Raw genomic sequence first — 12,279 nt, 5'->3', positions numbered from 1 at the left:
CGCGTCACAGGAAAGAGACATCCAGTATAACATAATAAACAAACGGAAACAACGGCATTCCTAAGATTTACTTCTGCATTCGTTAAACAGAATAAACATGTACATAAAGTGTGATTAGACCTAAAAAAAAACATTTTAACAAAAAGTGAATGTTAGAACATCACAGTGAGGCCCCGTCATCCTCACATCTCTGCCACTACCGTGTCAGAGACTCCCGCAGCAGCTCATACATACGCTGGTCCTGTTGGGAAGAGAAGATGTTATCCTCCATCGCCTGCAGGGACACCTGCAGGCTACAGTGTGCGGGGGGAGTCCCAACCTTCCGCTTTCCTGATACTCAATGTTTAACTGATCAGGACAGGTTAGACTAGTTCCAAATAAAAAGTCAGATCATTTAAAAGAAAAAATCTAACTGGGTAGGGACATGTGGGAGAGGGTTGGAGCACTGCATAGCTTTGAATCCTTTTTTTGACACGTTTGATGAAGAACTAACATTAAGGACTGACTTAATAAAGACCTGGGGTTGAAACAGCAAAAACATAACCGACAGGTTCATAAACAGTGTTCGTCTGAAACTTGAGCTGGAATGTGGATCTTTATCTCCACATAATACCTTGACCACACCCATCGAACTAGATCTCAATATATGGGCCATGCTGTGGAACTCTCTTTGTGTTCCGTGCATTTGTTTGGTTTTACATGCATCCTTTGCATATAACATGGACAACAACCTCAGGGTATATTTATTTTGAGTACAGAGGGATCCTATTACTTGAACCTTTGAAAAGAACATTTGACCTACACGTCTAACCGTTTTCTGCACAGCCACACGTCATAAAACCTTGCAGGGGTTTAGAAAATGTTTACTTACTTTTTTAGAAACCGACGGACGCACTTTTTTGAAGGCATCCTCAAAGTTCTCCTTGGTGACCCTGATGTCCGCTACTGAGCCTTTTGAGAACGTGTGACCTGAGTACAAACAGATCCCGGGTATAAAAACACAACGTATGCATCAAGGAAATGGACTGCTGACCTCATCATGGTCTATAATGGAAAACAGTCCTGCTATTGACTTGCAAGGAAACAGTTTGAAAAAACATTAAGCCAATCAAACAAAACACACTGAAAGAAAAAGTTTTTCTCCCGACTCTCTATTTGTTATACACACACACAAAGTTCTACCTGAAAAGGCAGGAGAGGGGTGGGTCAGTAGATGGGCTCTCAGGGCGTTGACAGATGCTTCTCGAACCAAAGCCGACAGGTCTGCCCCCCTGCAGAGAACAATAGAAGCAGTCTTTATATTGGAAACATCCGGTTGAGATATACGCAATTCAATTAACACAGTCCAAAAAGAAAACGGTGCCTCAATACAGTATCAAAGGCCCTCACGTGAAACAGTCACAGCGCTCGTCGTGGGCAATCTCCTCCAGACTCAGGTTCTGCTCCAGATGGGGCCTGGTGCCACCCTACCACAGACACACATTGCATTGTTATGAATAAAGTCATTCACCGATGACCCTTTCCTACATTACAATACCACCATCTCTATTTTCCCCAAACCGCATAAATTATTTTAAAGAACAGCAATCGATGGTATCAGCGATGTTTGTGTGGTGCCGTTACCTTGGTGATGGTGAGCAGGATGGCGTAGCGGTCCGCTGGAGGGGGCAGCCCCACGTACAAGGTCTTGTCCAGGCGGCCCGGTCTCAGGACAGCCGGGTCAATGATGTCTGCAGAAAGAATCGACCATGGTTACTTATTTACAAAGACTTAATTTGAGCAGGAATGACTGACTAGCTAAGTGGAAAAAATGTTACGGGTCAAATGTAAGAAAGTATGTAAATAGGCAGTAAGGCATTTAAGAGTACAGACTTGCAAATGAGTTAATAATATTACTATGTGCATTATGTGGATATCTATAGGTGTGACCCATTATCTTGCCCACCTGGCCTGTTGGTGGCAGCCATGATAAAAACCTGGCGCCTCGTTTCAAGCCCATCCATCTCTGTCAGCAGCTGGTTGACAACACGCACACTGGCGCCAGACTGAGGACACGCATGGACCATTATGTTAACATCACCATGAGTCGATTAATGCAAACAAGTTGTTTCCTGTGTGCCGGAAGCCCAGGGACTGTCACCAGCTGCTACCTTGTTAACGGCCTAAAACGGATGGACGAAAACGGCCTCCTCGCTCACCTCGTGGCCAGAGCGGCGCGGGCACAGAGCGTCGATCTCATCGAAAAAGATGACGCAAGGGGCGGAGTTTTGTCCTCGCTGGAATACCTGTCGCACGGCCCTCTCGCTCTCTCCAACATACTGGGGGTGGGGGGGAATAGGTTCAAACCATGTCAATGTTACTACGTGGGTGAGAAACTATAATGCTGAAAGAAAGAAAAACTAAGGGTTCCTGCAATTATTAGACACCCATTTCTGAAAAGGAACCAATTTAAGTTTCCCAAGTGCCATAGGCAACAAGCTGAGACCTAAAATAATTAAGAAATAAGCATTACAGACTTACGGGATTATCTGAAACATTAGGTCTGAGACAGACAGTCTGAGACAGACTGCAAGGTGACTCACCATGTTGAGCAACTCAGGCCCCTTGACTGAGATAAAGTTGAGTCCTGACTCATTGGCCACTGCCTGTGAGGAGGCACAAAAACAACATGTGAAATACTAAACACAATAATATACAGTGCCCTCCAAAAGTATTGGAACAGTGAGGCCAATTCCTTTATTTTTGCTGTAGACTGAAAACATTTGGGCTTGACATCAAACGATGAATGTGAAACCAGAGATCAACGTTTCAGCTTTTATTTCCAGGTATTTACATCAGGATCTGATGCACAAATTAGAAAATATCACCTTTTTGTTCAAACCCACCCATTTGTCACGTGAGCAAAAGTATTGGAACATATGACTGACAGGTGTGTTTTGTTGCCCAGGTGTGTCCTATTACATACATTATTCAATCAATAAATACCACTGAATGTCTACACTCAGGTTCAGATTGGGTAAGATAGGTTTTGTCTATGCAGACTGTATTCAGAGGTGAAAACAACATGAAAACCGGAGCGCTGTCTTTGGGTGAAAAACAAGCAATTGTGAGTCTTAGAGAAGATGGAAAATCAATCAGAGCCATTGCAGAAACATTGGCCATAGCCAGTACAACCATTTGGAATGTCCTGAAGAAGAAGAAAACTACTGGTGTACTAAGTAACAGACGTCAAACAGGTAGACCAAGGAAAACATCAGCAGTTGATGACAGAAACATTGTGATAGCTGTAAAGAAAGACCCTAAAACAACTGTTAGTGAGATCAGCAACAACCTCCAGATGGCAGGAGTGAAGGTATCACTATCTACTGTTCGCAGAAGACTTCATGAACAAAAGTACAAGGGCTACACCAGAAGATGCAAACCACTCATTAGCAAGAAGAATAGGAAGGCCAGGCTGGAATTTGCCAAAAAGTACAGAGATGAACCTCAAAAATTCTGGGACAAAGTTTTATGGACTGATGAGACAAAGATTAACTTTTACCAAAGTGATGGAAAGGCTAAAGTTTGGAGAAAGAAAGGAACTGCTCATGATCCCAAACACACAAGCTCATCTGTGAAACACGGTGGAGGTAATGTCATGGCTTGGGCTTGCATGGCTTCTTCTAGGACGGGCTCATTAATCTTCATTGAGGATGTAACACATGATGGCAGCAGCAAAATGAACTCGGAAGTCTACAGAAACATTTTGTCTGCCAATTTAAGGAAAGATGCAACCAAACTGATCTGCTGCCTTCATCATGCAGCAAGATAACGACCCAAAACACACTGCCAAAACAACAAAGGAGTTCATCAGGGGCAAGAAATGGAAGGTATTAGACTGGCCAAGTCAATCTCCAGACTTAAACCCTATAGAGCATGCATTTTACCTGCTTAAGAGGAGACTGAAGGGAGGAACCCCACAAAACAAACAACAACTGAAAGAGGCTGCAGTGAAAGCCTGGGAAAGCATCAAAAAGGAAGAATGCAAAAGTTTGGTGACGTCAATGGGTCACAGACTTGCTGCAGTTATAGAAAGCAAAGGATTTGCAACTAAATATTAAGTCTTATTCACTTAAATATGTTTTAAGTATATCTGTTCCAATACTTTTGCTCACATGACAAATGGGTGGATTCAAACAAAATTTGATATTTTCTTAGTTGTGCATCAGATCCTGATGTAAATACCTGGAAATAAAAGCTGAAACGTTGATCTCTGGTCTCACGTTCATTATTTGATGTCAAGCCCAAATGTTTTCAGTCTACAGCAAAAATAAAGGAATTCGCCTCACTGTTCCAATACTTTTGGAGGGCACTGTATATATATTTCATAACTTGAAATACTTTTATTTCAAGAAATAGCATTTTGCAGTGGTGAAGAAATACTGACAATTGAAATAAGAATGGAGGACAGTTGTACCTTTGCCAGCAGAGTCTTGCCACATCCTGGTGGACCAGCCAGCAACACCCCTGCAGGGGCGCTGAGGCCCAGGGCCTTGAACTGCTCCGGTGACCGCACTGGAGCCTGAGGACACACACACACATCAATACTGCACAATACCACCATTCATACTGAAGTCAAACAAATTCACACTATCGTGACCGATACCGAACCTGAACCTGTTGAAGGCTAGCCGAACGGATTTACATGAATGGCTCTGTATACATCAATACTGACTCAGTCTATTGAACGTGAGAAGACGGCATGAACCTAGCATGAACCAGAAAGATAACGGATTCTATCATGCCAGTTGGTAAGACTCATCATCGTCATCAATTAAATCAACCCCTTCCCTTGAGACCTATACATATTTAGGAAAGAACCACGGCACAGTTGTTGCTGACTCGCTTCCATTATCAAAAATACAACAGGACGTCCTCAGGAGAATTCAAAACAAACTAAAGACCCTAACCTAACCTGTCCAAGTCCTGCTTCCTCTGTCTAACTCAACATGATTTTCCCCCGGGGGCGGGGAGGGGCGTGGCCTACCAGGATGGCCATGGTCAGCTCCTCCCTGATGTCCTGCAGGGCGCCCACGTCCGCCCACGTGACGTCGGGCACAGTGGCGAAGCCCTCGCGCTTGGCGGACGGCTGCACGCTGGCCAAGGACGACTCGAAGTCGGCCATGAGGATGCAGAGGCCGGAGAGCTGCTCTTCCGAGAGGGACTCGCTGCTCTTCAGGAGAGACAGCAGACGAGACAGCTCCCCCTGCTGGTGAAGGAAGCATTCGATGAGCCGTTTGAAATAGTGACTCGGAAATAGGAATAATACAATTTGTGGAAGATACAAATAGAGAAACATTTGTGTTAAAGATATGAGATATACAAGTAAAAAATGATTACATAATTTTAGCTCCTTGACAACACTTCTCCCTGTAACAAAACCTGGGCTGCTTGGCAATGGAAACAGCTGAAGCTTCTTCCCCTCACCTCTGCAGGTTCCTCTTTAGCCAGCGAGGCGTCTGCTGGGGAAAGAACGTCTGGAATGGTCAGTGCTGGGCAGCTCTCTTCCATATGAGCGGCAGCCTCCTGGAGACCTGGAGCTGGAGCCAGAGTCTTTTCCTCCTGGGGCCCTCCAGCCTCCTCCTCCTCCATGGACACCAGCCCCGGGCTCTGTGTCTGCTGTTGCGTCTCAAGGAGGACTCTGTTGACGGCGCTCATGGCAGCCTCGCGACACAGCGCCATGAGGTCGGCGCCCACGTACCCCGGGGTGAGCCTCGCCAGCTGTCGAAAGCCGAAGTCTTCGGGAAGTTTCAGCTTCCGGCACAGTGTTTTTAAAATCCTGAAGGCAGAGCAGACACAAGCAACCAAAGTTCAAATAACAGAGCCGTTTTAACGTTTTAAAATGAGGTGAAACGTACTCAAGAGTGTAACTAACCCCAAACCCCTCGATGTATTCCCCCTACTGACAACAGCAGGGCCTCATTAGCGATTCGGGCTGTGGAGCTAGGGGACCCACCTCAGACGAGCTTCTTCATCAGGTATGCCGAGGCAGATCTCCCGGTCGAAGCGTCCGGCCCGCCGTAGCGCAGGGTCCAGGGAGTCTGGCCTGTTGGTGGCACCGATGACCAACACCTGGGTAGTGACGGCCAGAGCGTTCAGGTCTGCAGGGAAACAGACAGAAGTTAAGTACCATAGGAATGGAAACCACAGAGGGCAACAGGTACATTGTCCTGGCTTGAAAGAATAAACTTAAATTTAATTTGTAATTGATCCAAAAATGATTGTCAACCAGCCAACTGTGGCTGTGCAGCAATGAGTACACCTCGTACCGTCCATGCAGGTGAGTAATTGGGCGACTATCCTCCTCTCCATGTCCTTAGAGGCCACCTCTCTCTTGGGGGTGATGGCGTCAATCTCATCAATGAACATGATGCATGGGGAGTTGGTCTGCAGGGACGGGGTAATGGTACAGGACAGGTTAGGTCTAATCTAACACGACAATCCAACAGGACTGCAGTCTGTTTGAAAATAGGAATACTATTTTGACTTGCAAATGGCCTCTAACTTATTCAAGCACATTTACAATGTTTTACTTTGTTTGGGTGTTAATGTACATCGTCTGACAACACAGTCAGCTAAAAGAAGCCAAGCCAAAAAATTTGAACGAGAGGTTTCTCAGTGGTTTACGGTAGTAACAGATACAACACAGATATAGCACAAAACATACTAAAAGTTATCCAAAGTTTGACTCCAAGAAAAGAGCATATTTGCATGATAGATAAGTGATTACAAGTACAATGATATATTAAAGCAATTGGTTACAAGGCTATTTATGCAAAAGAATTTAACATTTCCCTTAAGTAATTGCATATTTCTCCTTCCTCATATCGTTTTGCTTAGTGTTGGTGGTTTCTGTGGGTCATAACCATTCTTTTGATTCCAATAAAGAATAAATTCATTAGAACTGTGTGGTACTGTAAAATTTGTCAAAACAGGGCTGCCACCTTTGCAATCCACACCATGATCTAGAAGTAAACTCTTTGGCAGTGGTATTTGGTTGAGGACTCAGTTGCAGGCAGACCTTCTGGGGTAACAAATGATTTGGTGTTAACGATTTTCTTGCCAAAAAGGTTGTAGCGCAACGGTACTCTTTCCACCAAACAACACTGCCATTACATTGGTCCCATGGTCCTCTATGACATTCCTTGCTTGATGTGTGAGCAGACACACGCACGGGACTGGATGGTTGATTCACCATTCATAAGTTTCTGGAATGCTGTCTGTTTGCCCACACAGAAATGTGTGAAGTTGTATCACATCCATTGAAGGCATGAATAAACAGCAACTGGGAACACAAGTCACTACCAAGGACTTATTTCATCTCACTGATGTTGTACACTTTAGTAGCTTTGTAGAGTTAGTAGAGGAGAAGAATAAGTCGGGATCCTCCCCTATCAAGGTTGTGGGCTGATGTTCTGAGGCCTTGACTGCAGCTTTGACAATGTCCACGTCAGCTGATCACCTGATGCATTGATAACAGTGCAGCCCTTCTTCTCCAGCTCCTCGGTCATAAGATTGATAAATCCTTGTTTGTTGCAAGATCTGGAAAGAAAATTATCCTTTCTTCCCACAAACTCAGTGTCTGCATTGAAGTTAACGATCATGGGGTGAATGTTTTCACCACGTCTCCGATGCGTAATGTCTTGGATGGAAGGACCTTCGCTATATCTTCAAAAACAACTGTTGCTTTACCATAATGGCGTATGGTAAAGTCTGCATATGACTGTCACCCTTTTCCATGCGGTGAACCAGGGAGCCATCGTCAAGGACATAAGGCTCAGTTGGAGGGATGGAATCCAGGACAGTTTTGATTTCTTGCATGAGAACTCAGTGACTGCCTGCGCTAGTTGGGGCTTGTTGACTTTACAGAACATTTCCTTGCCTTTGAAGAGGGCTGCGGGAAATGAGCTCATAGCTCATTACATCTTCCAGTGAAAACTGTTCAGTTTTCTACATGATCAGGAACCGTGGGAACTGCAAGGCAGGATCAATGGTTCGGTCTTGGGCAACTTTGATGGTGAAGCCCCTCCTGTTGCAAGACTGCGGGGAAAAGAACTGTTCAGGGAGGAGGGGTGGGTGGTTTAAGTAGTCGAGGATGAATTTTGTTAGAGCAAAATGGTATACACTGTGCTGCCAACAACATTTCAATGAGGCAAACAATATCAAATGTCAGTATTCTCTTCCACCATCTTCTGAATTGCTGAAAATTGTGAATTTAGTTTTGTTGGGTTTAGTATATGACTTATATACTAAAAAACAGCTAGGATGCATTACATATGTATTACCTTGTTCAATTTGAAATGAGTGACCATTTTAGAGGGTTCACACACAAAGGTCTCTGTTTGGGCTAATTCAGAATGAACTTTTACATTGAATGTCAAGTCTGTGTTTTAGTAACAAAAAAAGGGGTTGGTGTCCAAAAACACGTACTGAGTAGGAGTTACATGACAGGCTACATCTTTACATCTCTGGTTCACCCCAAACAAAGATAAAACCTTGCAGTAATCTCACAAAATCATGTATTCTATAAGTATGTAATCATGTCAGTGCAATTTAGACAAGTCCAATGGATTCATAGACCCGGAAAACATGGGGGTAGACAACAAGATTACTTGGCTAGGTCAAATAATAAAGGAGTTTAACCCTTGTGCTGGTCACATGACCCAAAGGTTCATAACGAACCATCGTTGTGTTTACCCGATTTTACCCAATACAAAAACAAATACAAATGTTCTTTTAACCTTCGCAATGTGGGGGTCTGAGATAGCCCAACGGTTAAAAGAAAATGCTTCACTTTGTCTTTGTATGTGGTAAAGTTGTCGCAATACGACGGTGGGTCACAATGACTGATGGGTCAGAATGACCCGAAGATATCATAAGGGTTAAGGGCTTCCTGCCCATCTTGGACGCCATCTTGACAATTACACCTTTCTAGTGGTCAAACTTTGGTAAACTTTTAGTATGTTATTAAGGACACCTAATACTACAAAAAAAACTTTGACAAACCGTTTGCAAAAAAGAAATTGGGGTTAGATGTTAGTTTTTTCACATATGCAGCCGCCTAAAAGGAAAACATTTATACTACAGGATGCTGAGAGATTGAGGTGGGGTTTACCACAGCCTGCTCAAACAGTTCCCTGAGCTTCTGCTCAGACTCCCCAGAGACTCCTGACACCAGTTCTGGAGCAGACACCTTCAGCATGGGCAAGTCCATCTCCTGGTGGAACAGAGAAGGGCACTGATGTGAGTTACTGACAACTCTATTGCTCCAATGAAGGTTTCAGCTTTGTGTGGGTTAAGGTGTTCACATGTAAACACCTGTGCTTCTCACTCTAGGTTACGGTTCAATGACGGGTGAGATGGCAGAAGGGTACCAGTCACTCACCCTGGGTAACAAACTGTTTGTTGTTACTCATGTTTGTTTGTTACCAAACAGATTCAGCATATTTGGTAGATTCAGTCCATTGATCCGACAAACAAAAACATACCTAAAATCTGTGTGACTAAGTGCTCAGTTTTTTTCTTGCTCTGTTAAAAAATAAAACAAGCATCTCCTCCAAGCCAGCTGCATGGCCTTACCTAAACACCGTCAAATGAGGTGCGCCCCTAGTGGCCAAAAACAATCAAACTAAACTAATATGATAAACAAAAATAACTGAAAAATAAAACAGTGAAAAGGCATCTACAATAACTTTTTTCCCATTAATATTGCTTGGCCGTGGCATGGCTCCGGCAAGACTTGGAAAACTGGGCGTGGTCTGTAAGTGGCACAATGCAGTCGCCTCAGATCAATGTTCCGATCACATCATGTTGGAAAACACACCCGAAGGGACGACATGGCCCACTCACCCCAGCCACAGCCTGGGCCAGCAGAGTCTTGCCACAGCCGGGGGGGCCGTGGAGGAGGAAGCCCCGTGGAGGGACCACACCAAGCTTCTGGTACACCTCTGGGTGCCTCATGTGGATGAGCAGCTTACACACCTCCTGCAGGGTTCAACACACACCAGGGAACCACGTGAGACGCTGCTGGATAGGCTGCCACGCATGTTGACAGTTGGCTTGAACCTGTGTGTCGTGCCATGTGGTTGGTGGGTTGAACGTATGGGAATATAGACATTGGTCAATCCAGAACAGTTGGAGCAAGATCTGCTCGTTATTTACCGTCAATGTTGCGTCATTCCCTCCGACGTCTTCAAACGTAACTGTTGAGGCTTGCAGTTCAGGGCCTTTCGTCTTGGCTGGAGACAAGACAAATGTGTTGAAGCTACATTGACAATACTGTCACTAAATTCTGATGTGGTGGATCTTCTGTCTTTGTTGTGGATGAGGTCAGGGTTAGTCTTTTTGGGGTCAAGGACTACCTTTCTTGCTCATTATACTGGCTTCGATATCGCCATCCTTTCCTTTGGATTCCGCCGCTTTCCGCCGTCTGGACTTTGTAAGTCCTTTTTTCTTTGGCGTCTTCTCAGGTTCCAACATCGACACATCGGTATCTTTCTGTTGTGAGATACATGGACCGTAGCGTTGACCAGTCAATAGCAAACAGTACTGCAAAGTGTTTCTCTAACACATATCTAAAGCGTTCCCAATCAGGTCGCCACCTATAATACCTTGTGCAATGTCAGCAAATGAAACCAATGCATCTTGCAACACAAGTATCACCCCAACAATGACTTACGTGTCCATCAGCAACTGCTAGTCCCTCCCCCTCGTCCTCACACAGGTCAATCAGGATGTTGTCTCGCTCTGGCCCGTGCCCCTTGTCTATAAACCAACCCCCTGCAGACACCAGGGTACCAGCGATGTGGGGCGTGGCCCGGGGCGTATCCCCAGGGCTGTCTGCTGCAGACGATTCACCCCGCGGAGATGATGCATTCTCGGGAATCCCCTTCCGATAGAGGGACATGAGGGAATTGTTCATCTGGTTGGTGGGCTGAGGAAGAGGAAACAAACGGCATGCGGGATTCCAAAACAAACGTAATATTAGGATGGATCAATACGTCACCTAAAATACAGTACGTCTAACTAATAATAACTGAATTAAGCACCAGGTTTTCAGGAATATCCTCGTCACTGTCTGAGCTGTCATCAGAGACACTGCTGCCGTCCCTGTAAAAAAAAAAAAAGAATAGAATATTACTAAACCATTCTGCATTGTTTGAAATAAAAAAATACTAAATATTGTGTGTTTATTACCCCGCATCTTTTCGGCTGTGTCGGGCTCTCTTAGCCAAGTGCTTGTTCTCCAGATCCGTCAATCCAGACTCATTACATATAACTGCATGGACTGGAAGGAACATGCTGAATTCAGTGGACAGAAACAAAACTTGACTAGGAGATAACGGTGGCTATAGTAATGCACTCACCTTTTTCCACTTGGATCCTGAATGCAATCTTGTTCCGCCGGCCATAGTCCATTCTGAGAAGAATACAACTGTAAGAGGAGTGCAAATCCCCGGTAAAAGGGCTAGGGGTAAGTGACAGGATACTGTAGCCAACTCACCTGTGAAGTCTTTGCAGTTCAAGTGCCACTTTAGTGATGTCCACATACTCGCCGTCCTGAGTACTAAGGTACTGTAAAGGAAACGAACAAGCAAACGAACATTTTCAACCTTGCACCATTTCCAACTATAAAATCTGTAAGCTGAGTTCTTTCAAACCTGTTCAACTCTCTGCTTGAGTCGATTGTCTACACCGCCACCAGCTCTATTCTTCATGCTTCCAATAATCGGCACCTAGTTCAAATAAAGTAGTTCATGATAGATCCAACGCGTAGTCTACTTCTGTCAAACACAGTACCGGCTGAGAATAATATTGCAATGCTAACTAGCAAGCAAGAGTCCTACTAAGCTAACTTTTAAGACAACTGAATTGGCGTTGCGCTTATGATTCCACAAACTGTGTTTATAATGACTTCGCTTACCTGTAATCGTCTTTCCACATAAGTATTGGTCACTTTGTGTTTAGCTGCTGCGGCTAACAGATGCTTCCTGCTCCACGTGAAACTGCTCCTTCACTGGGCAATTGTGTTCCACAAAACACGCATTACTGCCACCTACTGGTGGGAGTGCAGCACTAAACAGTAATGTACAGTGGCTACCATCATTCCATAATGTATGTTGGAGTGTAAGAATATATCGTGGCACAATATATCGCAATGCAAAAATATTACAATATGTATCGTAGATTTATGGCAATATTTTTACAATGTTATGTTATCCTTTTGGTTGAGCTACCAGC

At 44.4% G+C, this 12,279-nt stretch overlaps 1 protein-coding gene across 1 annotated transcript; it reads right to left on the bottom strand.

Moving 5' to 3' along the window:
* Positions 1 to 49: 49 nt before the first annotated feature.
* On the bottom strand, positions 50 to 12,048 carry nvl (nuclear VCP like). The gene is made up of 24 exons (XM_047028810.1): positions 11,963 to 12,048; positions 11,700 to 11,774; positions 11,543 to 11,613; positions 11,406 to 11,458; positions 11,236 to 11,326; positions 11,088 to 11,148; positions 10,718 to 10,972; positions 10,401 to 10,536; positions 10,201 to 10,277; positions 9,889 to 10,023; positions 9,155 to 9,256; positions 6,309 to 6,426; positions 5,996 to 6,140; positions 5,467 to 5,818; positions 5,027 to 5,248; positions 4,457 to 4,561; positions 2,583 to 2,645; positions 2,199 to 2,318; positions 1,946 to 2,045; positions 1,624 to 1,730; positions 1,390 to 1,466; positions 1,183 to 1,271; positions 872 to 969; positions 50 to 241 (listed from the first exon to the last, which is right to left on the bottom strand). Exons 2-24 carry the CDS (start codon positions 11,754 to 11,756, stop codon positions 197 to 199), a joined length of 2,679 nt encoding a protein of 892 aa, XP_046884766.1. The 5' UTR covers positions 11,757 to 11,774; positions 11,963 to 12,048; the 3' UTR covers positions 50 to 196.
* Positions 12,049 to 12,279: the final 231 nt, after the last annotated feature.

Source organism: Hypomesus transpacificus, chromosome 11 (genome assembly GCF_021917145.1).
Source record: "Hypomesus transpacificus isolate Combined female chromosome 11, fHypTra1, whole genome shotgun sequence".
NCBI classification, from domain to species: Eukaryota; Metazoa; Chordata; class Actinopteri; order Osmeriformes; family Osmeridae; genus Hypomesus; species Hypomesus transpacificus.
Note: the sequence above shows the minus strand (reverse complement) of the source record. Positions and strands in the feature narration are given on the sequence as shown.